We start from the raw sequence: 25,469 nt of genomic DNA on the forward strand, positions 1-25,469 counted from the left end.
GGTTTGCTCTTCTCCGCACTCACATGTCGTGGATTCCTCTTTGTAACCTCATTTCTTAAGATTGGCTCTGCATCCCCAGGTTGTGCCACTCAGCTTTCGTATGATATCATTTCTAGCACTCACTTTTTGCTTGATATTCAAGCTCTGCTTCTTGTAAGTCAGAGCATGGTCCAGGGTAACTCCCAGGTATTTGGGTCCAACGCTGGGCAGTCAGGCTACTAACAAGAGAGGGGTACAGGGAGTGCACAACTCCTCTGTTGCGCCAGCACCACTGGCTGCCAATAGCTTCTGAGCACAACTCACAGTGCTGGTTTTAACCTACAAAACCCTGTATGGTTCCAGCCCAGTTTACCTATCCAAATGTATTCTCCCCTATGAACCATCAAGGCTGTTAAGATCTCCTGGAGGGGCCCTACTCTCAGTCCCACCACCCTCGCAATTGCATCTGGTGGGAACGAGAGACAGGGCCTTTTCTGTGGTGGCCCCCCGACTATGGAACTCTCTCTCGATTGAGATCAGATCTGCCCGCTCCCTCCTGACCTTCAGGAAGCTAGTGAAATCCTGACGATGGAACGAGGCATTCCCAGAATGATGGCGGAGACTGGCAATTGACAAAAGTTATCGAGCACATATGCAGACTGAGTTGGACATGATTTTATCTTGACGAAACTGGTTTTTATGTATTTTAGTCTATATGTATTTTAATTTATTATTGATGTATGATGTTTTAGATTGTACTAGCTGTACCCGCCACGCGTTGCTGTGGCAAACCTTCCCTCCCTCTTTCTCCTCCTTTCTCTCTCTCCTTCCTTCCCTCCCTCTTTCCTTCTTTCCCTCTTTTTCTTTCTCTTCTTCCTTCTTCCTTCTCTACTTATTTCTTTTCTCGCTTCCTTTGCTGTTTCATCCTTCCTTGTCTCCTTCCTTCCTTCCTTCCTTCCTTCCTTCCTTCCTTCCCTCTTTCATTCCTTCTCTCCTTCCTTCCTTCTTTCACTTTTTATTTCCTTCTCTCCTTCCTTCTCTACCTTTCTTTCTTTCCTTCTCTCCTTCTTTCCCTCCTCCTCTCTTTCCTTCCTTCTCTTCCTTCCTTTCTTTCCTTCCCTCCTTTCCCTCTTTCTCTCCCTCTTTTCCCCTCTATATTTCTTTCTTTCCTTCTTTCTCTCCTTCCTTCCTTCTTTCCCTCTTTCTCTCCCTCCCGTTTCGTGTCGTTTTAGTTGCCCTCGGCGGCCCCCGCAGCTCCCATGCCCTTCCCAAGCGTGAGTGCTTACATAAGTCTGGTGGACTTTCTCAGGCTGGGCTTGTGTAGAGGGAGGCAGGCAGATGGCAGTGCGCATGCGGAGGGAGATTTGGGCATGGGGGAAGCTGGGAAATGTAGTCCTTCCATCGTTTTCCTCCCGAGGCCTCTGCACATGCTCTGTGTTTTTCGGGTATTGTGCGTTTGTGTTGTTATGCATTGGTGTTTTGAGGGTTGTTGGTCATACCTTGGGGGAAGAGGTATGAGCAGGCCAAATTTGGTGAGATTTCGTCCGGTGGTTTCTTCGTTTTTGACCGCCTAATTACGACCTTAAGGTTCTTATATATATAGATTGTTAGCATTGAATCTACTGAGGTAGAGAAGATCGGGATACAAAAGTTTTAAATAAATAAATACATATATATGTGCATAGGAAAGGGATGCGGGGCAAGCAGTCCTTCCAAAATTTTCAGTTTGCAACTCCTATCATTTGAAGTGATCTTGCTAAGCAGTGGTGGCCATTCCAATCCAGCAACATGCTTTCATAACCATCACCATATAATATGCTAAAAGAAAAAAGCTGGGGTGGTGAAAATTGCGTTAGAAAGAAGAGAGCGGAAGAAATATCAATCCAAAGCAGGAAACAACATGTTCGATCTTCATTATAGAATAATGAGATATCTATCATGCCGGGAGTGCTGCATTGCTCCCAACTCTCAAGAACAACAGCAGGGGAGTCGACACTAATCTTTTGCAAACATGTTCCAGTTCTCTTGCTGAGTCATGCACTTGTTAGAGCCTTTTGATCACTACTTTTCCCCCCCAAAAAGGTGACTTTGTCACTAGGCAAATACAAATCATCTCGGTGTTAACTACATGCTGAGAGCATCACTTAAGCGTTTTCACAGGCCTCCTGTGGTTTTCCTTCTATTCTGGATGCCAACGAAAGGGGTACTTTCCATCATTTTGTAAAGGAAGCAATAGCTGAGAATGCCTTGCAAAGCTAGCTTGAGTTTTGCGTATTCGATTGCTTTAATGTTGGTAAGAGCTGTTCAACAGCTTCAAAGTCTCCTTCTTTGAAGGCTGGATGGCCATCTGTTGGGTGTACTTGTGTGTTCTCGGGTGGCAGAATGGGATTGCACTGGATGGATGTTGTGATTTCTTCCAACTCTATGATTCTACATTTTGGTGAGATCTAATCTGAGATACTGTGTTTGGTTCTAAACACCAGCAGTGTTTAAAAAGGACATAGACAAGTGTTCACAGGAGGTCAACCAAGATGGTCTAGAGGGGCTTTTCTCTGGCCCTCATCTCTCTCAACATCTTATCATTCCTTCTTTCTTTCCTTCCTCCTTCCCTCTCTCCCTTCTTTCCTTACCTTCCTCTTTCTCCCTCCATCCTTCCTTCCCTTCCACCCTTTCCCTCTTTCTTCCCTCTTTCTCCTTCTTTCCCTCTTTCTTCCCTCTTTCTCCTTCTTTCCCTTCCTTCCCTCTTTCTCCTTCTTTCCCTTCCTTTTGTCTTTCCTTCCTTCTCCCCTCTTTTCTCCTTCTCTCCATTCCCTTCCACCCTTTCATTCTTCCTTCCTTCTCTCTTTCCCTCCTCCTTCTCTTCTTTACTTCCTACCCTTTTGTCCTTCCTTTTCCCCCTTTTGTCTTTCCTTCCTTCTCTCTTTCCTTCCTCCTTCCCTCTCTCCCTTCTTTCCTTATCTCCCTCTTTCTCCCTCTGTCCTTCCTTCCCTTCCACCCTTTCTTTCTTCCACTTTTCTCCTTCCTTCTCTCCCTTTCATCTTTCCTTCCTTCTCCCTTCCCTCCTTCTTTCTCCCTCTCTCCATTCCCTTCCACCCTTTCATCCTTCCTTCCTTCTCTCTTTCCTTCCTCCTTCTCTTCTCTTCCTTCCTTCCTTCCTTCCTTCCTTCCTCCCCTCCCTCCCTTCCCTTCCACCCTTTCGTCCTTCCTTCTTTCCCTTTTGTCTTTCCTTCTCTCTTTCCTTTCGCCTTTCCCTTCTTTCCTTCCCTTTCTCTTTCTCCCTCCATCCTTCCTTCCACCCTCCCCTTTTTCCCTCTTTTCTTCCCTTGCTCTCCTTCCTTCCCTCCCTTTTGTCTTTCCTTCCTTCTCCCTCCTTCTTTCTCCTTCTCTCCACTCTCTTCCACCCTTTCATCCTTCCTTCCTTCCTTCTCCCTTTACTTCCTCCTTCCCTCCCTCCCTCCCTCCCTCCCATCCATCCATCCACCCTTCCTCCCTTTCTTCATTATCTTTTTCTTTCCTCCTTCCCTTCCTTCCTTCCATCCTTGCCTTTCCACCCTTTCATCCTTTCTTCCCTCTTTCTTTCCCTCCTCCCCCCCTCCTCCCCTTACTCCTTCTTTCTCCTTCCATCTTCCCTTCCCTTCCACCCTTTCGTTCTTCCTTCCTTTCCCTTTTGGTTTTTCTTCCTTCTCTATTTCCTTCCTAACTGATAACGAAAGCCTGGACAGAAAGCAGAGACGAAGTCTTCAGAGGTTGAAATGATTAGTTCAACTACAGCAGAAGAGAGATAACAACCCGTTATCTGGTGGGAAGATCAGAAAAATGCTTTCCTTTCAGTTTTGGGGCAAAGGGGGAAAAGCTTTATAATGATTAATGGGAGAGAGTTGCCTTAGTTGGGTCAACGTTATTATGCTATCACGGTCTTGCTTTCAAGTGCTCTGAGTTTCATGTACCAAGTTTTTGCCTAGCTCAAGATTTGTCTATGAGATTTTCCTGCTGTCTTGTTCCATGGATCCAAGTGCCTAATTTGATGGATTTTTATGTACTACTAAAGAATCTGGTATCCTCTGAAGCTGATGGACTCTATATCATATTGGATATTTACTGTTTTTGCTATTTTTACTGCTTTTCTTTCATATAATCTTCAATAAATTGCTTGCTGATTTTACCAAGCTGGTGTGGTGTTTAAGGTCAGAGGTGTTCCTGCTTTGGTGTACGGCACATCGAACCAATCAATCCAATGGATTCTTGAAGTACCATTCAAACAATTGATTCACTGACTGTACTGTAGGTGGGTCTAATGAAGGGGATCTCAACCATGGAAGTCTATCTAGAAGTTTTGGCTTTGTTGATGTTAATTTGCAGTTGAGTTGAGATTGAGTGACAATGAGCGGCCTCTGATTCACTCTATCACCAAAAGCTCAGATCTTGCAAATGTAGGGTTGTGGCTTCATTGAGTGAGGTCCTGCATTTTGTAAACTTTCTTGATGAGATAATAGACACGAAGTCTTATATTATCACGGTATTGCTTTCAAGTGCTCTGAGTTTCATGTACCAAGTTTTTGCCTAGCTCAAGATTCATCATACATTGTTTTCGCACCCCAGAATTCAATCTCAAAGCTTCGGTCTGGTCTGCTGCATGCACGGCCGTACATCTGTGTATATTTTAAAACCAGCCTTTTCCTGGGAAGGCCATAAGCGTGACATTTTCTACATTTTCCTCCGAGTCTCGCTTGCTTTATTGTAAGGCATGAGTCAGGCAAATAGGTCTGTTCCCAAGGCAGATCTGAAAAGCTCAACAGCTTCTTCAGATGCGGCAGTTGAATGCGGTGGAAAGAAATATTACTGACATTTATATATACAGGCAGTCACTGAGTTACAAATATATGACTTATAAGATAAGATATATATCTATATATTCTATAGCCATCTATAATAAAAATGAAAATGTGTAGGTATGTGTGTGGGTGGGGTTACAAACATATGACTTATAAGATAAGATATATATCTATATATTCTATAGCCATCTATAATAAAAATGAAAATGTGTAGGTATGTATGTGGGTGGGGTGCCCACTTCTATCTGTATAGACTCCCACTTCCACCAAAAGTCCTCCCTCCAATGACATTTTGGGTTATAGCGAGTGCCGTGAAAATGTAGCCCAACCTCTGCCAATGTCCTCCCCAAACACCATACTATCCACTACCCAAGAATGCTTTAATTCGAGGACAATTTCCTCCTAGATTTTACTTGTTTCCTCCACCACAGACATCCCAGTGTTTCTGACTTTCTCTATTGGTGTGGAATTTGCATGATCCTGCCCACAACCCTTTCCTACTCTTTCCAACTCCGTCTTCACAACAAACAGAGCATAACTAATCAGCAACTAAACATTCAGGAGAAATTTAGGGGATTGACTCCACATGGCGGAAGTTGTAGTTCACCCTGCATCAAGTCCAAGCACTGTGACCCCCCCCCCCCCACTGACAATGGACCTGGACCACATTTGGCACACAGAACTCTCATGACCAAAGAAAAATACTCAAGAGGTTTGGAGGGAATTAAGCTTGATTTATAACCATTGTAGGTACTGGGATTTATAGTTCACCTGCAATCAAAGAGCACTCTGGACACCACCAACAATGGCTGTGGACCTAACTTAGCACATAGAACCCCAATGACCAACAAAAGGATTTGGGGAAATTCAACTGAATTTATAGGAATTATAGTTCACCTACATCCAGAGAGCACGGCGAATGTAAACAATGATGGATCTCCAATTTGGCATGCATAACTGATATGCCAAAATTTGAATACTGGTGGGTTTTGGGAGAAATTGGTCTTGACGTTTGGGAGTTGTAGGTAACAACAACAACAACAACAACAACAACAACACTTTATTTATATTCCACCCTTCTCACCCCAAAGGGTGGATCACAGTACATATACACGGCAAACATTCAATGCCGCTTTGTATAGACAATATACAGATAGACAGAACAGGGGGTGGTTTGTTTCAGCTGTTTTTGGTGCCATGGAAGGTTGGGCTCGAGTCCAGGGGGTGTTGTTGCTCTATCCTCTATGATGAAGAGCCATCAGGACTTCCTCCTTCCCAGCATTTTCTGACCTTCTTTCTTTATGGTATTGTAAAACACCTCCCCCGCTTTGAGTGGTACCTAATTTCTCTAATCACAGCTAAAGCTGTTTTCGAATTCCTTAGGTAAACAATGAGCTAGGCTGACAGCTGGAAGCTCACGCTAACCTGAGGTTTTGAACTTGCAACCTTTTGGTTGATAGATCTTATAATTGATGATGATTTACCAGCTGTGCTAAACCTCTGGTACTGGGATTTATAGTTCACCTGCAATCAAAGAGCACTATGCACCCCAACGATGATGGACTTGGACCTAACTTGGCACACAGAACCCCCATGACCAACTGAAGGTGATTGTAATTCATCCTGTAGCCAGGGAGCACACTGAACCCCACCAACTATGCATCTGGAGGAAACTTGCCCAACATGACAAACTTTAAGTAGACTCATGGAAGTGGAAGAGAGAGGCCAAGATTCTTTAAGCAGGTTTTCCAGACATTCAGTTCCCAAGATCCCTAAGTATTGGGCCTAGATGTTGGACACCAATGACAGCATCTGGAGGGGGTGTCAGAGGGGTCGCCAAAGACCATCAGAAAACACAGTATATTCTGTTGGTCATAGGGGTTCTGTGTGGGAAGTTTGGCCGAATTGTATCATTGGTGGGCTTCAGAATGATCTTTGATTGCAGGTGCACTATAAATTCCAGCAACTACAACTCCCAAATGTCAATGTCTATTTTCCCCAAACTCCACCAGTGCTCACATTTGGGCATATTCCAAAAGTTGAAAACACAAGAAACCCCCTCGGTGGAGGAATGGAAAAAAAAGGTGATCGAATTTATAGATCTGGACAGACTATCGAGCCTAATGGAGAACCAGAACAAGGAAAGACAGACCAACTGGAGCCACTGTAAAGAATATCTAAAGAATATTTAGAAATAAAAGATCAATAACAATAGCTGCTAGCTAAACAAACAACAGAAAATAAGGAATCAAAATTAATAAATGTACCTAATAATACTCATCCATCTGTGGACCAAACGGAAGTGTCAAGTTTCCCCTTTTTCTCCCAACCCTCCTTCCTAACACTCTCCCCCACACCTTTGCTCCACATCCCCCCCCTCTTCATCCTCCCCATGTTCTACCCTTCCAAAACCCCTAGTAACCCAATGTCCTATTTTTCCTAGCTTTCCTATCTACGTATTGTTCCCCCTCTTTCGATGTCACAAGCTAAGAAAACTCAATAAAGATTCTTGAAACATCACATTTGGGCATATTGAGTATTCATGCCAAGTTTATTCCAGACACATCATTGTTTGAGTTCACAGTGCTCTATGGATGTAGGTGAACTATAGCTCCCAAACGACAGCCCACCAAACTCTTCCAGTATTTTCTGTTGGTCATGGTTGAATTGCATCGTTGGTGGAGTTCAGAATGATCTTTTAAATTTAAATGAACCATAAATCCCAGCAGCTACAACTCCCAAATGAGAAAATCAATCCCCCTCCAACCCCACCAGTATGCAAATTTGGACATATCGGGTATTTGTGCCAAACTTGGTCCAGTGAATGAAAATACATCCTACATATCAAATATTTACATTATGATTCATAACATTAGCAAAATTACAATTATGAAGTCGCAACAAAAATAACGTTGTGGTTGGGGGGTCACCACAACATGAGGAACTGCTTTAAGGGGTCACAACATTAGGAAGGTTAAGAACCACTGACATAAAAACAAGGACAAATAGGCTGAGAGAAAACTTTTATCCCAGAGCTGTGACTACTATATTGAACTTTATGGTTTCACAATGATGTGCCATTAGGGGTGGTGCAATAGTGATTAGAATGTAGAAGGATGAGTGTTTTGTTTTTGCAATTCTACATATATAATGTGCATTGGGGATGGCATTTAATTTCATTGTACGATGTACCACGACAATAAAGTAATTCCATTCTATTCATGCTGTTCCTACCCAATGCCCTATCATCACAGACTTTGTGGTGCTCACCTTCTTCTCGTCTCCTTCTTGCAGGAGCTGGAGGTGGCTCCTTTTCTCACCGTCTTTCCGCAGGGTGTTGCTCTGGTGCTGGGGAAGGCCTGTCGGGGGGGACACGCTCCGACCCTGGGGGTCCACCCAAGTGTAGATATGGTTGGTAATGTAGCCGCCGGGGATGCGTCCTACAGAGTGGACTAAGAGGTTCAGCTTCTTGGAGCCCTTGAGTGCCTAGAAGTCAACAAAGAGGACAATATTATTGATTAAGATGAGAGCCAACTGAAAGAGAAATCTCAAAATAAAAGGTTACAGTTTTCCAACCACTACTGTGCTGGTACAGCTGTACCAGGAGCTCCCACTTTATTTGCGTCGTATTAAATGTTTGCTTGCAGTCAAGTATTCTGCAGATAGGTGGCTTCCTTCAGTTGCAGTCATAGGGCAAGTCACCTGTCCATCATCGTTAACTTTGGTCCTGCCCCTTGCTCAGGGCAATTGGGAAGGGAAGGGAGCCATTTTTAGTTAGTCTCAGCAACAGGACGTGTGCAAGCTTCCCCTGTACAAAAGCTTCAACCCTTAAGACTTTCCAGGGGAAACAGTCTTAAGAGCAAACCAGAGAACCCCAGGGAAGCTTCCCCAAAGCTTTGAGGACTTTCTGGGGGAAAACAGTCTTAACAGCATACAAGACCTTCCGGGGGGAGAACAGTCTTAAGAGTCTCCAAAAGATTTCCAGGGAAACAGTCCTAAAGACCAAAGAACTCCAGCTGGAGAACATCTAAGCCTTCACTGGTAGGTCCACTCGGTGTTCGAGAAGCAGTTCGACCCGGTAGTGGAGCCCACATCAGTAAGGGTTAGATTACAGTCAGCCTGGGAGAAGTTAAAAAGGGGACTTTCCTTTAAAGTAAAGAAGAAGTTATTGAAGACAGTTGCCTGTCCTTTGTGGGCAAGTTTAGGAAGCCACCAGTTGCATAAAAGCCTGGAATCATTTGTTTAACTTTCTGAAGACAAGAGAAGTTTCTGTTTGATTGTTCATTAATAAAAGTCTTTGTTATACTTCACAAGCCATCTAAAGATCATTTGTGGTGGAAAACCTCTGAGAACTTCTCCTTGGGCCCCCTGACTTCCCACTGGGCAAAGGTTGCACATCCTGTTCTAAAGACAATGATTTACAGGCCCAGCGCGCGACAGAACAACTACTGTAACTTTCTCTTCACCTTACCCAAGAATAAGACAACCTGAATGCCTCCAGACATTTAGGACTAAAACTTCAACAAGCCTTTGCCATTTTGACCAGTGTGAGTTTAGTTGAGTTTTAGTTTGGAGGGCATAATAATAATAATAATAATAATAATAATAATAATAATATATTTATTTATATTCCGCCCTATCTCCCCGAGGGGACTCAGAGTGGATTACAGTGTATACTAACACAAACACAGGCAAACATTCAATGCCTTGATACAAAAACAAAGGCTTCCCCTTTCATCTCCGGCTTCTGGAGGTGGTGCTCAACTCTGAATCTAGGGAAGGTATTCATTTCCATTTCCAAGTCAAGGAGCCTGCATTCTCCGTAGATACCTCCTGGTTGTGTGGAGTGCCTGTTTGCCTTCCTGCTGAGGTGGTACCTATTGATCTACTCACATTTGCATGTTTTCAAACTTCTAAGTTGGCAGGAGCTGGGGCTAATAGCGGAAGCTCACCCAGCCCCACGGATTTGAACTGCCAACCTTCAGGTCAGCAAGTTCAGCAGCTTAACAGTTTAACCCATAGTGCCACCACGGTGCCACCTGTAGAATGCTACAGTTTTCCAACCACTGCTGCAACTTTCTCTTCATTTTATCCTAGTCCTATCAGAAGGCAACCTGAATGCCTCCACACATTTAGGACTAAAACTTCAATAAGCCTCTACCATTTTAACCAATGTTTGAGGATTAGGGTGAGTTGTAGTTGGGAGGGCATCATCTTGCCTATCACTGTGTCCTGTTTTGCCCCAAGAATAGTCTTAAAACCAAGTTTAAAGAAACTCAAAAAGCTTTACTTCAGCAAAGGTTAAAGTAGCAAAGTCAAAACAAAACGAGGAAATGAACAAGGCTGAGCAAAGCAAAGTCTTTGGTGATCTCTTCTCAAAGCAAAACACTTACAAAGATGAAGATTCTTGCTGGAACAGATACAGGATCAAAGGCTAGTTAATTTGGATCGGTTGCTGCCAGCAATGGCTGTTTTCCCTGATCCTTAGCCCACAGCACATGTGCCTCTAGGGCAGTGGCTCTCAACCTGTGGATCCCCAGGTGTTTTGGCCTACAACTCCCAGAAATCGCAGCTACTTTCCCAGTTGGATTTCTGGGAGTTGAAGGCCAAAACATCTGGGGACTCACAGGTTGAGAACCACTGGTCTGATTGCTGTGTGTCTTTTCAGAAATCCTGGCTGACCTATGCCTTGCTTGTTGCTCCCTTTGGTGTTCTTGAAATGTAGGAACAACCAGCATGCCTCTTTCTTTTTCTTCTTCCTCTCGAGCAGGTCTGTCCAGACTCTCCAGCTCCTTCCTCTCAACCTTCCTGACTGTGAGAGCTGTTCAGCAGTGGAACTCTCTGCCCCGGAGTGTGGTGGAGGCTTCTTCTTTGGAAGTTTTAAAACAGAGGCTGGATGGCCATCTGTCAGGGGTGATTTGAATGCAATATTCCTGCTTCTTGGCAGGGGGTTGGACTGGATGGGCCATGAGGTCTCTTCCAAGTCTTTGATTCTATGATTCTCCTCTTCCAACTCCTCCTCCGAGGCAGAAGAGGAAGACACAACAAACTGCAGTATCCAACCCATTGACCTATAGACAATGAGCTAGATCATATGCGCCTTTAGTTTAGCTTAAAGTACACCAGTGCAATGGCGTTGGATCCCATATTGTGCCAACAACTACACAATGACCATCAACAGCCAAGAGCTCAGCCACACAAAAGATAATGCAATTTCTTGCACAATGATTTGTTTTACACAAGTGTGATGTTACAACAAGATCCCTACCAACATTGGTGCAAACACAAAGAGAAACATGGAGACAGACACATGGCTCTCTTCAGAATAGATCTCATAATTGGCTTTTGTTCCAGTAGTGTTAGTTTTGGTTGAACATCAACAGAGACATCTACATGGGAAGAGCAGTGGAACTAGATACTTCGTAGGGTGATGGTCGCTACCTTAACAAAAGTTTCAGGCTCTCAATTTACGTCATTTAGAAGGACACTGAGATAGTACTTTTCATGACATCTATTGTAGAGGGCCTACAAGATGTTGATCTTTTTCAGTGTGTAAGAACCTGGACCCAACTCAATGTTCTGAACCAAGTAAGCAAGGCTGGCAATCTATATACATAAAAATGTAATGTTTGTTTGTGGGATTAACATAACTCAAAAACCACTGGACAAATTGACACCAAATTTGGCCACAAGACACCTACTAACCCAAGGAGCGACCATCACTAAAAAAAAAGATTTTGTCATTTGGGAGTTGTAGTTCCTGGGGTTTATAGTTCACTTACAATCAAAGAGCACTCCAAACTCCACCAATGGTGGAATTGAACCAAACGTGGCACACAGGACTCCCATGACAAACAGAAAACACTAAAACGGTTTGGTGGGAATTGACCTTGGGAGTTGAGGTTCACCTACATCCAGAGAGCACTGTGGACTCAAACAATGATGGATCTGGACCAAACTTGCCCCAAATATTCCATATGCCCAAATATGAACACAGATGGAGTTTGGGGGAAATAGACCTTGACATTTGAGAGTTGTAGTCACTGCGATTTATAGTTCAAAGAGCACTTTGAACCCCACCAACAACAGAATTGGGCAAACTTCCCACACAGTACCTCCACGACCAACAGAAAATACTTAAGGCCATCCAGTCCAATTCCCTTCACCAGGGCAAGAAACGTAATCAAAGCCCTCCTGACAAAGAGCCATCCAGCCATAGATATAGATAGATATGATTTACTCACACAGAGAGATATAGTATCATAGATTTGAAAGGGACCCCTAAAGAAGGACAATTCTATGTTGCATATCCCAGAGTAGGCCAGCCAGACACTCCCCACATCAACACTGACAAAGAAACAACAAGAAATACTGTTTAATCACAAGCATAAAGAAATTACATATATTGGAAACCAACACTTTCTAATTACTTTATTTTCCAGATCACCAGACTGGGCCACAGCAACGCATGGCAGGGGACGGCTAGTACATATATAAATGTAAACAATCCCATGAGTCTCTCCTCTCCTTGGTTTTTACAGGATAATAATAATATATTAATACAGTAAATAGCTACTTGTTGCTGCTCTTTCCCAGTGTTGATTTAATGGCAATTGACAACAACATCAAAGAGAGTTATGGAGCTCGCCTTTCTGTGCTGATCAGGAGATGACAAGATGCAAACATCACTATCTGCATAGATTTGGGAGAAGGGTGTCCTTTCTATGCTCTGCTTCAGATAGCAACATATCTTGGGCCAGCTTCCCTCCATCTATGGCTTCACAATGACGGGCATTTTGTGAGTAGATCATAATGGACAGCATGCGAGATTGGAGATAATGAGAGCCAAAGGGAATAGGCACACGAGAGATTTCAGGAGGCGATTGATCTCTCGCAATTGCAGTCTTTTAATTATCTGTCATGCCTACCATGATTTAAGCCAACTGCCTTGTTAATAAAAGTAGGAAAGATATATATAGAAAGAGTGAGGTTGGTGGAGGAGTGCCTTGGAAGCATGAAATCGGAAAAAGCGTGCTCCTTCTCCCTCGTCTTCTTCTTTCCAGAATAGTATTTCTCCCCTAAACTGCCTTCCACTCGGCTGGCTCAGAAGCAGAGCAGACTGACAGCAAATGGCTCGCAGCTCTATTAAATGGATTTGCGATATGGCGTTTCATTTGCCACAATCAATAATGGCGACATATGCCATCCTTCACGCTGATCCATTTATGACAATAACACATCCCACCAGCTGGTGTTCTGAGTGACACGCACTGAATACAAAGCCGGGGTTTGGACTGATGGTTTCAATTCACATTTAATGTCAATGACATAGGATTACAATCTGCGCTGGCTTCCATTTGCGACGTTGAAAAGATGGGAAACCTGTAGCTCTATAGACTGCTGGCCTTATTGTCCTCTACCATTAGATAGACTGACTTGGGCTGATTACACTATGTAACAAAATTTGAAAAAAAATCTGTTAATAGTTTGAAAGCATTGTTTCCTGTTTAATTGTGTGGTAGTTACTTGGAAAGTCATTGTTATACTCCAGAAACTTTATTTTTGTGGCTGCCACAAACTAGGGTGAATTTTATTTTCGAAGGCTTTCATGGCCGGAATCACTGGGTTGTTGTAGGTCTTTTCGGGCTATATGGCCATGGTCTAGAGGCATTCTCTCCTGACATTTCACCTGCATCTATGGCAAGCATCCTCAGAGGTAGTGATGCTTGCCATAGATGCAGGCAAAATGTCAGGAGAGAATGCCTCTAGACCATGGCCATATAGCCTGAAAAAACCTACAACAACCTAGAGTGAATTGGTTGAAACTCTATCAGATATTCATTGAAAAACTAGAGCAAAATGTGCTGCAGGATGTCCTGCAGGAACAAAGTTTTTGTAGTTTAATAGTCTTTTTCCATGTTGTTATTATAGAACCAAATAGGAATTGATATGTATAACCCAAGAAGAAAAATCATGTTAGATAGTGTTATGGAATGGTCTAGGAGCCCCCGGTGGTGCAATGGGTTAAACCCTTGTGCCAGTGAGATGAAGACTGACAGGTCGGAGGTTCAAATCTGGGGAGACTGCAGATGAGCTCCCTCTGTCAGCTCCAGCTCCCCATACGGGGACATGAGAGAAGCCTCCCATAAGGAGGTAAAACATCAGAACATCCAGGCATCCCCAGGCAATGTCCTTGCAGACGGACAATTCTCTCACACAGGAGCAATTTGCAGTTTCTCAAGTTACTCTTGACACACACACACACACAAAATGGAATGGTCCCCCACAACATAAAGAGGACCATATATTGTCCAGACCTCAGGTCCATGTTATCAGGATTGCATTCTTTCATTGCCTTTTGTTCTGTCGTGCGCTGGGCCTGTAAATAATTGTCTTTAAATAGGACGTGCGACCTTTGCCCAGCGGGAAGCCAGGGGGCCCAAAGAGAAGTTCTCAGAGGTTTTCCACCACAAATGATCTTTAGATGGCTTGTGAAGTATAACAAAGTCTTTTATTAATGAACAATCTAACAGAAACTTCTCTTGTCTTCAATAAAGCTAAACAAATGCTTCCAGGCTTTATGCAACTGGTGGCTTCCTAAACTTGCCCACGAAGGACAGGCAACTGTCTTCAATAACTTCTTCTTTACTTTAAAGGAAAATCCCCTTTTTAACTTCTCCCAGGCTGACTGTAATCTAACCCTTACTGATGTGGGCTCCGCTACCGGGTCGAACTGCGTCTCGAAGCACCGAGTGGACCTACCAGTAAAGGCTTAGATATTCTCCAGCTGGAGTTCTTTGGTCTTCCAAACTTCTGCAAAAGGGGCCTACAGGCTGGCTTTCTAGCCTCTAATGCTGTTAACTTTCAGAGTGCAACTGAGATTGTAGCAACCCTGGGGAAATGCAAAGGAACACTATCCCATGCAACTAAAAGGTAATGCAAACTATGCTCCTGGAAGACGGAACAGGGAGATAGAGCGGAATAATAATAATAATAATTATTATTAATATTAATTATTATTATTAATAATAATAATAATAATATTTTTGCTTTTTTATATTTGTTTTCTTCAATAAACTGTTTAGTTTGTAATACTGGACTCTTGTGGGGTGCAAACGTAAATCCAGGCCAGAATGCAACACCACCTATCAATGCCCATATATCCTGGCCTCTTTTCTGGAAGCCCTGATGAACGGATTCCCTCCTTGCTCCAGCTTTTTTCCCCTTTTCTTTTTTTGCTCCAGCTTTCTTGAAACCTCCTTTGTGTCCATCACATTAGCCAGCTTGCTTGCTTGCTTCTCCAGCTCTTAACGAAATGAGCAATCGAGCCCTATTCATTTTGCTTGGCGGCAATGCCTGCCACTCAGCTGCAGCCCACGGTCTTGGCTCCTTCACCGAAAAACCTCCTTCGACTGAATGACAATGGATTCTGGAACACGACCCATGGGGTAGAGTGAGGAGCCAAAAACCGACTGCAGAAACATAGCTTTGCATCCCATGTTTGCAAAACAAAGGCAGTGGAGGGAATTCAAGAGAATCAGGTAATGAATGGGCAACTGGTCAAGTCAATATTCTTCTCCTAAGACCTTTGAAGAGGAAAAGCAAATTGAGTGGAAGTGCACTGCTGGATTTGAAAAAACAGTTTTTTGACGCATTGCCTATTGTTGCCTGACTGTGACATATTTAAAAAACAGAATAACCACCTCTGAAGTTTACTGGGAAATTGATATACCATTTCTTTGTACCATATGTTTTGGTGTATTTTATAGGGGAGTGTTTGGATATATGTACTTTTTTGTATATATTTTATGTTGATGCTCTTGGACTGTGTTGTACCCCACCTCAAACCATTAGGAGTGGTAGATAACAAATATATTATTATTATTATTATTATTATTATTATTATTATTATTACTAGCCGTCCCCTGCCACACATTGCCGTGGCCCTCATGGGGGTTCTGTGTGGGAGGTTTGGCCCAATTCTAACGTTGGTGGGGTTCAGAATGCTCTGTGATTGCAAATGAACTATAAATCCCAGCAACTACAACTCCCAAATGTCAAGATTCTATTTCCCCCAAACTCCACCAGTGTTCACATTTGGGCATATTGAGTATTCGTGTAGAGTTTGGTCCAGATCCATCATTGTTTGAGTCCACAGTGCTCTCTGGATGTAGGTGAACTACAACTCCAAAACCAAAGGACACTGCCCACTAAACCCTTCCAGTATTTTCTGTTGGTCATGGGAGAACTGTGTGCCAAGTTTGGTTCAATTCTATCGTTGGTGAGGTTCAGAATGTTCTTTGATTGTAGGTGAACCATAAATCCCAGCAACTACAACTCCCAAATGACAAAATCAATTTTTTGAGTGAAGGACATACATTGGGTTGTTAGGTGTATTGTGTCCAAATTTGGTGCCAATTCATCCAGGGGTTTTTGAGTTCTGTGAATACCACAAACGAACATTACATTTTATTTATATAGATTATTATTATTATTATTAGTAGTAGTCGTAGTAGTAGTAGTCTTGCTAGAAAAAGTGCAATCCAATGAATCTGGGGCCAAAGAAACAGTCTTGGGACCACACACAATCATAGAGGTAAACTTTGCCCAATCCTTGTTGCAGCTCAGCAGACGCAACAGCCAGGGGTTGATGGGTTTTCTGATGAATTGGATTCAGAAGGAATTGTGGGCTTTCCTGGAGAAAGGGTCTTTGAGTGAAATTTGCAAATGCTAAGCAAGGGACTTTGAATGAAATTAACAGCAAAAGAGAAATATACCCTTCCTCTGTAGAAAAGGAGCAACATGGAAGAAAATGTTTTTAAGAAACAAGATGTGACATGTAAAAGTCATACAAAGTTCAAGCCTACATAGGAAGTAGTTGTGTTGTGGTTAAGTTCAAAGGTTGTGGTTAAGCGCAGAGTCTGCAGGTACAAGAAGATACTTTCCATCAAAAGGTCAAGGGAGAGGGGCTGGAAAGAGAGTACTTTCCATGACCTATTACTTGAGTATAAAAGTCAGCAGAAAAAGAGGAGAGGCGCGGCAGTCACTAGAAGGCTTCGGCCTGTGTAAACCGCATCGAGTCCTTCGGGAGATGCTAGCGGGGTACAAATAAAGTTAATAATAATAATAATAATAATAATAATAGAAGGGTAGCATCTGCGTATGCTGCCAGGCTGTCCGTCTTCTTCGTGAAGAAACTAAAAATAAACCTTGTTTTTTTATCTTTTTTGGGACTGTCTCCTTCCTTACGTGTTCCCGTGACGTGGACCTAAGAAGACCCAATTTAGGGTCTCTAACACTGGGATTCAAAGTGATACAGGCCAAGGGAATGAAATTGTTTCAGATAGTGATGCAAACCAAGAGAATGCTGTTGCCTCAGACAGGGCTGATAAACTTCAAGGTCAATCATAGGAGTCAAAAGCAACATTCTTAGATAAGGGGTCGAGTGAAGATGAATTAAAAGAAAGTTCTCATGAGAAAACGCCTGGCAGTACAGGGCTGAGTAAGGATCTTCATTTGCATATTAGAGCAGAGAGCCAGCTCTGTAGATCAACACAGTTACATGAGAAACAGATAGAGAAGGTCCATGGGAAACACCATGACTTCATGTCTGTTTATTAGCAGTTCAGACAACGTTGGTTGTGTTGTCGCTCCTGGGGGCTATAACTCTTAGTGAAAGAGGCATGGACATGACATCTTTCCCCCAGGGGATTGCTTCTTGCCCTCCTTTAGGAAAACTGGAACTCCCAAGGACCAAATTGCTGTAGATAACTCAAAATAGGTTTAATTGTTCACAAAGAGTTATCCCTTTAAGGCAATAAGCTGGAAGTTTCAAAGGGGTAAAGGAAAATATACATTAGTCTCTGGTTGTCTTGGGTCCAAGGAGTTTTGCAGTTGAGAAGCTTTTCCAGGTCCCTCTTTCTCAATGGCTGTGAATATCGGAATAATCACAACCCCAATTCCAATGGCCTATATTTTGAAGGCACAAAGCCTTCCTCTGGTGCCAAAGAACTGGTTTGAAGGTGCTTGAGACTTCTCAACGTTGTCCAGGTTGATCTGAACATGAAGCATAAGTCTCAAGGGTAAGAACCTCAGAATTGGTGCTGAGAGGTAACTTAATCAAGGGCTTCAGAGCCAAGTCTCTCTCTCTCATGTCCATCTGATAGAAAATTTGATGGTGGAATGGAAAAGGAAACACTGTCCTGCTCTCTAGGAAGAGGTGGGGACAAACAATTGAGCAGGAGGAGCAATTCAACTGGCGCAAGCAACATTGATTGACAGCTATAAATAACCAATCAATCCAACTATACATTTACAGGGTAAAAAGGCAAAATCAGGCATGATGCAACAGTTCAAATCCTGCAACTTACAGTTCTACATACAGGTGGTGCCACTTGTGCCATCATATTGGTGTTCGAGAAACAACCTAGGCCTGAGTTCTTGTGTCAAGTCAAGCTCTGTTCTTGGATTTAAGTATCTTCGAAGGTTTTTGTAATTTTGTATCAAGATTCTTGCTCAAGTTTTGTTGTTTATGGATTTATGCTGCGTTTGAGACGTTTTGCTATTCCTGGACTGTTTGATCTTTGGACTTTCAAGAGACATTTGAGTTCCTGCGTGGATATCACCTGCTATTGAACCTGCTTTGGATTATTGCTTTCTTTATTACTTTTCGTTCTCATATATTTTTCTGTGCTTTTACAATAAACTGTTTGCTTATATTTGGACGCCTGTGTGGTGTTGTGGTTATGGTGCAAGAATTCATTCCATAAGAAAGTTTTGAGAATCCATTATCAGTTCAAACCTTTTTTTATCAATGCGAGAAGAAAGTGGTAGCAATGGGTGGGAGGCTCCCAAGCACCCAAGCAACAATCCTAGAACATGCCTCGAGGTGCATTTATGATAATAATAGAAACAGGTGGATCGGAACAAGTTGAACTACTGTGGCACTCGGCCCAGTGGGCCCAATTAAACGGAAACATTGCTAACCTAGTCTACCGCTATGGGAATGGCGTCACAGATGCTCTTGATCGTGTTTGGTTTGGAAAGGCCTAGAATGGAAGCCATTTTTACACTCAAAAAACAACTGGCTGGCTCCCAATCAATTCATGGTGCAATGGGGCAAAGCCACTGAAAAGCTTTGGGTGTGTGCCATTGTTCTCAGCTATTTAGATCCATACATGCCCACTGATTAATCTTTCTCAGTCTCAGCTCCTTCTAACATGCCACAGACTATGACTGTTTTTTTCCCTAAAAGGGCACTCTGTCCAGCATCGGGCAAGCAATGGTCACATTACAATTACTATCTATCTATCTATCTATCTATCTATCTATCTATCTATCTATCTATCTAAATGCTCTGTTCATTTTGAGTGACATCATAACTCAAAATCCTCTGGACGAATTGCCTCCAGATTTGGCCACAAAACACCTACTATGCCAAGGAATGATCATCACTCAAAAAAACCCCCCAATTTTCTCATTTGGGAATTGTAATTGCTGGGATTTATAGTTCACCTACAATCAAAGAGCATTCTGAATTCCACCAACGACAGAATTGAACCAAACTTGGGCACAAAAAACTCCCATGATCAACAGAAAACACTAGAAGGGTTTGGTGGGCATTGACCTCGATTTTTGGAGTTGTACTTCACCTACATCAAGAGAGCACTGTGGACTCAAACAATGAAGGATCTGGACCAAACTTGGCACAGATACTCCATATGCCCAAATATGAACACAGATGGAGTTTGGGGAAAATAGACCTTGACATTTGGGAGTTGTAGTTACTGGGATTTATAGTTCACCTACAATCAAAGAGCATTCTGAAACCCCACCAACGACAGAATTGGGGCACACAAAGCCCCCATGACCAACAGAAAATATTTAAGGCCATCTAGTCCAACTCCCTTCACCAGGGCAAGAAAACATAATCAAAGCCCTCCTGACAAAGAGCCATAGACAGAGCCATAGACAGAGATAGACAGCCATAGACAGCCATAGACAGAGATAGATATGATTCACACACACAGAGAGATATAATATCATAGATTTGAAAGGGACCCCTAAAGAAGGACTATGATATGTGGCATGTTCCAGAGTAGGCAAACCAGACAATCTCCACATCAACCCTGACAAAGAAACAGCAAGAAATACTGTTTACCCACAAGCATCAAGGCATTACATATATTAGATATATTAGAAATCAACACTTTCTCATTACTTTATTTTCCAGATCACCAGACTGGGCCACAGCAACGCGTGGCAGGGGACGGCTAGTACATATATAAAAATGCTCTGTTCGTTTTGAGTGACATCATGATTCAAAACCTGTTGGATGTATTGCCTCCAAATTTGGCCACAAAACACCTGCTAAGCCAGGGAGTGACCATCACTCAAAAATAACTTGTTTTGTCATTTGGGAGTTAAAGTTGCTGGGATTTATAGCTCACCTACAATCAAAGAGCATTCTGAATTCCACCAACATTGGAATTGAACCAAACTTGGCACACAGGACTCCCATGACCAACAGAAAACACTAGAAGGGTTTGATGGGCATTGACCTTGAGTTTTGGAGTTGTAGTTCACCTACATCCAGAGAGCACTGTTGACTCAAAGAATGAAGGATCTTACCTCTTACTTAAGCGATCCCTCAGAGGCCGAGAATGATGGTCCTCCAAGTGTAGTATCCTGGTGGTGGGTCCGTAGGTGACTATGGAGCCCTATTCTTGATCTGCATCTTATCCCGCAGTGAGGGCATCAGTTTCCAGACGGAAAGCGGTCCCGGTTGGGGTTGGCTTGACGTGCCTTTCTCTTGGCATGTCTCTCTCTTTCGCCCTCCATTCTTGCCTCTTCAAATTCTGCAGCACTGCTGGTCACAGCTGACGTCCAACTGGAGCGCTCAGGGGCCAGGGATTCCCAGTTCCAGTGTCTATGCCAGAGTTTTTAAGGTTGGCTTTGAGCCCATCTTTCAATCTCTTTTCCTGCTCACCAACATTCCGTTTTCCGTTCTTCAGTTCGGAGTAGAGCAACTGCTTTGGGAGACAGTGGTCGGGCATCCAGACAACATGGCCAGTCCAGCGGAGTTGATGGAGGAGGACCATCGCTTCAGTGCTGGTGGTCTTTGTTTCTTCCAGCATGCTGACATTTGTCCGCTTGTTTTCCCAAGAGATTTGCAGGATTTTTCAGAGGCAGCGCTGATGGAATCGTTCCAGGAATGAAGGATCTACACCAAACTTGGCACAGGTACTCCATATGTCCAAATATGAACACAGATGGAGTTTGAGGGAAATAGACCTTAACATTTGGGAGTTGTAGTTACTGGGATTTTATAGTTCACCTACAATCAAAGAGCATTCTGAACCCCACCAATGATAGAATTGGGGCAAACGTCCCACACAGAACTCCCATGACCAACAAAAAATATTGTGTTTTCTGATGGTCTTTGGTGGCCCTTCTGACATTCCCTTGCGACCCCCCCCCCCCAAGGGGTCCCAACCCTCAGGTATAGAAATGCTGCCTTTTCCAGATCACCAGATTGGGCCATAGCAATGTGTGGCAGGGATGGCTAGTAATTACTAAAAGATTTGGCATGGGTACAGGAAAAAAATAAATAAAACCCCACAACAGATTGATTTGGCATAATCGCTATGTGAAATGAATGTTCCAAAAGAGCATTACTGAATTGCACCCATACGCCAATCAGTAAGGAAAAAGTGCACAAAGAACGTACATCGGCCATTCAGCAACTTGAGCATGGCTGAGCCCCCAGCCAAAGCTGCAGAAAGATATAATAAACCATGTGAAGAGAGGCACCTCTGGAGAGAGCCCTTTGTTGGACTTTTCTTGGATTTATCAGGGATCAATTTCTTTCCCTGCAATCTTTCTGTTGGATCTTCCTTTCAAAATGGAGTGGCTGTTGTTCAGAAAACCAGAGCTCATTTATCTCAGTTGTCTGGACTGATGAGATTTAAGGGCAGAGTGTTCTTTTGAGAGACGCAAAGCCTCCTTTGACTTAAAGAGAAACACTAAAAGGAAGCAAAGTTTGTCCCAGCTGGTTAGCCAAACCATTGCTTCATGGAGAACTGACCAAGTGTAGCACTCAGTAATTCTTCTTCTCTATAGAGATGGTTTCTGCTAGGATTAGGTAACCTGACGTTTCCAGATATTTTGAGCATCACTCATCCGTGCATGCTCAGCTTCCATAGACTCTTAGAAAAGACTACAAGGGCCATCTAGTCCAATTCTCTAACACAGGGGTCCTCAAACCTTTTAAACAGAGGGCCAGGTCACTGTTCCTCAAACTGTTGGAGGGTCGGATTATAATTTGAAAAAAACAACAACCATGAATGAATTCCTATGCACACTGCATATGTGCTGGTACAGCTGTACCAAAAGCTCCAATTTCCTTTTCTTTCTTTGAGTGTTTGCATGTATTCCAAAGTTCCATGCATTTTGCAATAAGGTGGCTTCCCTTGGTTTGCAATTATAGGGCCAATGACCCATCAATCATTGTTAAGTTTTGGTTCCGCCCCTTTCCCCAGGGCTCTGGGAGGAGAGGGAGCCATTTTAGGTCAGTCTTGCATTGGAAAGCTTAGCTACAGGACGTGGATTAGCTCCACCTGTAGAGAAGCTTCGTTTCTTATGAAATTCCGGGGGAAAACAGTTCCAAATTACTCCAGCTGGAGAATCTACAAAACCTTGACTGGTAGGTCAACTCGGGACCCAAGAAGCAGTTTGGAGCCGGGAGTTGAGCCCACACCAGCAAAGTTTAGAAAGTAGATTGCCCAAGGAGGGGTTAAAAAGAAACAGTTCACAAAGCCAGTTGCCTGTCCCTTGTGAACAAGATTAAGAAAGCCACCAGTTGATTCAAAGCCTTGAAGCATTTGTTTAATTTGTTGAATATCTAAGAAGTATTTGATTGTTTGTTGAAGATTTAAGCAATAATAAAGGACTTTGTTAAACCTTTCAAGCTTCTAAAGACTCTGTATAGGAAAATCCTTAGGGCCTCTCACTCGAGGCACCCTGGCTTCCTGCTGGGAACAAAGAGCATGTCCTGTTCAAAAGCCAACTGCTATAGCCCCCGGTGGCGCAATGGGTTAAAGCACTGAGCTGCTGAGCTTGTTGATCAAAAGGTCACAGGTTCGATTCCAGGGAGCGTTGTGAGCTTCCGCTGTCAGCCCTAGCTTCTGCCAACCTAGCAGTTCGAAAACATGCAAATGTGAGTAGAGCAATAGGTACCGCTCCGGCGGGAAGGTAACGGCGCTCCATGCAGTCATGCCAGCCACATGACCTTGGAGGTGTCTACGGACAATGCTGGCTCTTCGGCTTAGAAATGGAGATGAGCACCACACCCCAGAGTCAGACATGACTGGACTTAATGTCAGGGGACTACCTTTACCTTTACCTTTTATAGACCCTGCGCGTGACAGCACAGATATATCTAATTTGTAGTGCAAAAAAACACTTAAAAACAATACAATAATTAAAATGAAGAACAATTTTAGCAAATATAAGCTTATTAGTGTTTCAATGGGAAGTGTGGGCCTGCTTTTGGCTGATGAGATAGGATTGTTGTTGTTGTTGTGTGCTTTTAGATAATTTCAGACTTAGGTTTACCCTGACCGAGGGCCGGCGAAATGACCTTGCAGGGCCGTATCCGGCCCCCAGCCTTAGTTTGAGGACCCTTGCTCTAACATATAGGAAGACAGCAACAAAGCTCTCCTGGAAAATGCCTATCAAGGCTCTGTTTAGAGACTTCCAAAGAGAGAGAGCCTGCCAGTTAGAGTTGTGCGTGGATCTGTTTTCCTTCATTACATCTGTTCTTTTGTTACTGTTGTTACCTTTGGGAGCACGTAATGGGAAGTCCCCTCCGGGTATGAAAATAAGCTTGACTCAAAACCAAGCAGGAGCCGGTCTCGGCTCCTTGCCTTCGTTTCATCAGCAACCTCCTTGCTTTGTAAAGTGTGTGTGTGTGTGTGTGTGTGTGTGGCGTGAAATCCCAGAAAGCATGCATACCTTCCTGTAGCTGAGCACCTCCTCTAGAGTAAGAAACAGGACTTTCCTCCTTATTTATTTGTTTATTTATTTATTTATTTATTTATTTTCAGTATTTATATTCTGCTCTTCTCATCCGACTCAGGCCGGATTAAAATGCACATATACATGGCAAACATTCAATGCCATTAGACATACAACATATATAGACAGACACAGAGGGAATTCAACATTCCAGCTTTCCGGCTTCATGAGGGTATGCTCGATTCTGGCCACAGGGGGAGCTGTCGCTTCACCATCCTTGCCTTGAAAAGAGTGGCATATGCGCCTGCCTGCAACCAAGCATTTCTCCTTTAGAGTAGAGATACAGGTAAGAAGCCTCCTTAAATCATGTGCCTGCCTGCAACTGAGCGCCTCTCCTCTAGAGTAGAAACAGCTTAAATTCCTAAAATGATGGGAAGGGTAGCCTGGGAAGCCCCCGCCCCCCTCATAATGGGCCAAAAGAAAATGGATCTTTTGGCACCCCAGAGCAAAAACAAATTTCTGCCCTCTCGATTTAGGGAGGCTCTCAAAAATGGATCTGGGCGCCCACCAAAAGGTGGGCGACAAAATGGGTCAAGGTTTACCCAGATTGCACAAGCCTACCACCAATCTATTCCATGGACAACAGCTATTAGTGTAAAGATGTTCTTCCTAAAGTTTAGATACTTTTGTACTGGTTTGTGTTCTAGTTTCTCCATCCTTTGCATGACATGTCTGTCCTTCAGATATTTCAAGATGGCTATCATAGGTAAAAGTAACGGTTTCCCCTTGACATTAAGTCTAGTTGTGTCTGACTTTGAGTAGTGGTGCTCATCTCCATTTCTAAGCCAAAGAGTTGGTGTTGTCCGTAAACGCCTCTAAGGTCATGTGGCAGACATGACTGCATGGAGTGCCGTTACCATATCATATCCCCTCTCAAACTAAACATATTATGGACTCATAGAAGAGTTGGAAGAAACCCCCAGGACCATCCAGTTGAACGGCCTTCTGCCAATCAAAGCGCTCCCAACAGATAGTTATCCAGCTCCTAAGCCATTTCTCATCAGGCTTAATATCCAGATCTTGGATAATTATCTTTGTCAACCTTCTCTGGACACATAACCCTTGATATTCCCCGGTAGTCTCCCACGTATTAGCCAGGTCTGACTATTTAGTATCCAAAATCAGTCAGGATCTGGTTCCTTCAGGCTATTTGGGCATCAGTGTACCTCAAATTTCTCAGTCTATGGTAGCTTCTGAGTGATGTAAACAATTTTTTCCCCAAACTTTGCACGAAGAAGGTCAAGACTATACTGGGGAAAGACCAAAGGTGATATGAGAAGATGAGGTCAACTGAGGACAGGTCTATTTTATTTATGCTGAAAAAGAGATCAATAGCAGGGAGGTGAAAGGCTGAAAGCTCAACAGAAATGGGGTCAGTGATGTAAATCGTTTCCATAACTGCATTGCTTCTCATCTCTTTTCTCTCTCTGCTGATTTGGGAGCTGTTTTATCTCAGCACTAAGACTCCACTTCCAATCAAAATAAATACAAATGAAACATCTTTTTACATCCTTTCAGGGGAGAGAGGAAATATGAGGGTATTATGTTTCTGAGTGTGAGAGACAGACAGCCACAGAGGAA

The 25,469-nt window shown here is 43.3% G+C and overlaps 1 protein-coding gene across 2 annotated transcripts in view; it reads right to left on the reverse strand.

Annotated features, from left to right (window-relative positions):
- Window positions 1-25,469, reverse strand: part of WHRN (whirlin) — an 86,818-nt gene that overhangs the window by 44,607 nt on the left and 16,742 nt on the right. For both annotated transcript variants that reach the window (XM_060757331.2, XM_060757332.2), the window contains exon 2: window positions 8,082-8,297. In XM_060757331.2, the coding sequence (XP_060613314.2) occupies window positions 8,082-8,297 (216 nt within the window). The remainder of the gene's footprint in view (window positions 1-8,081; window positions 8,298-25,469) is intronic.

This window comes from Anolis sagrei, chromosome 11, assembly GCF_037176765.1.
Source record: "Anolis sagrei isolate rAnoSag1 chromosome 11, rAnoSag1.mat, whole genome shotgun sequence".
NCBI lineage: Eukaryota > Metazoa > Chordata > Lepidosauria > Squamata > Dactyloidae > Anolis > Anolis sagrei.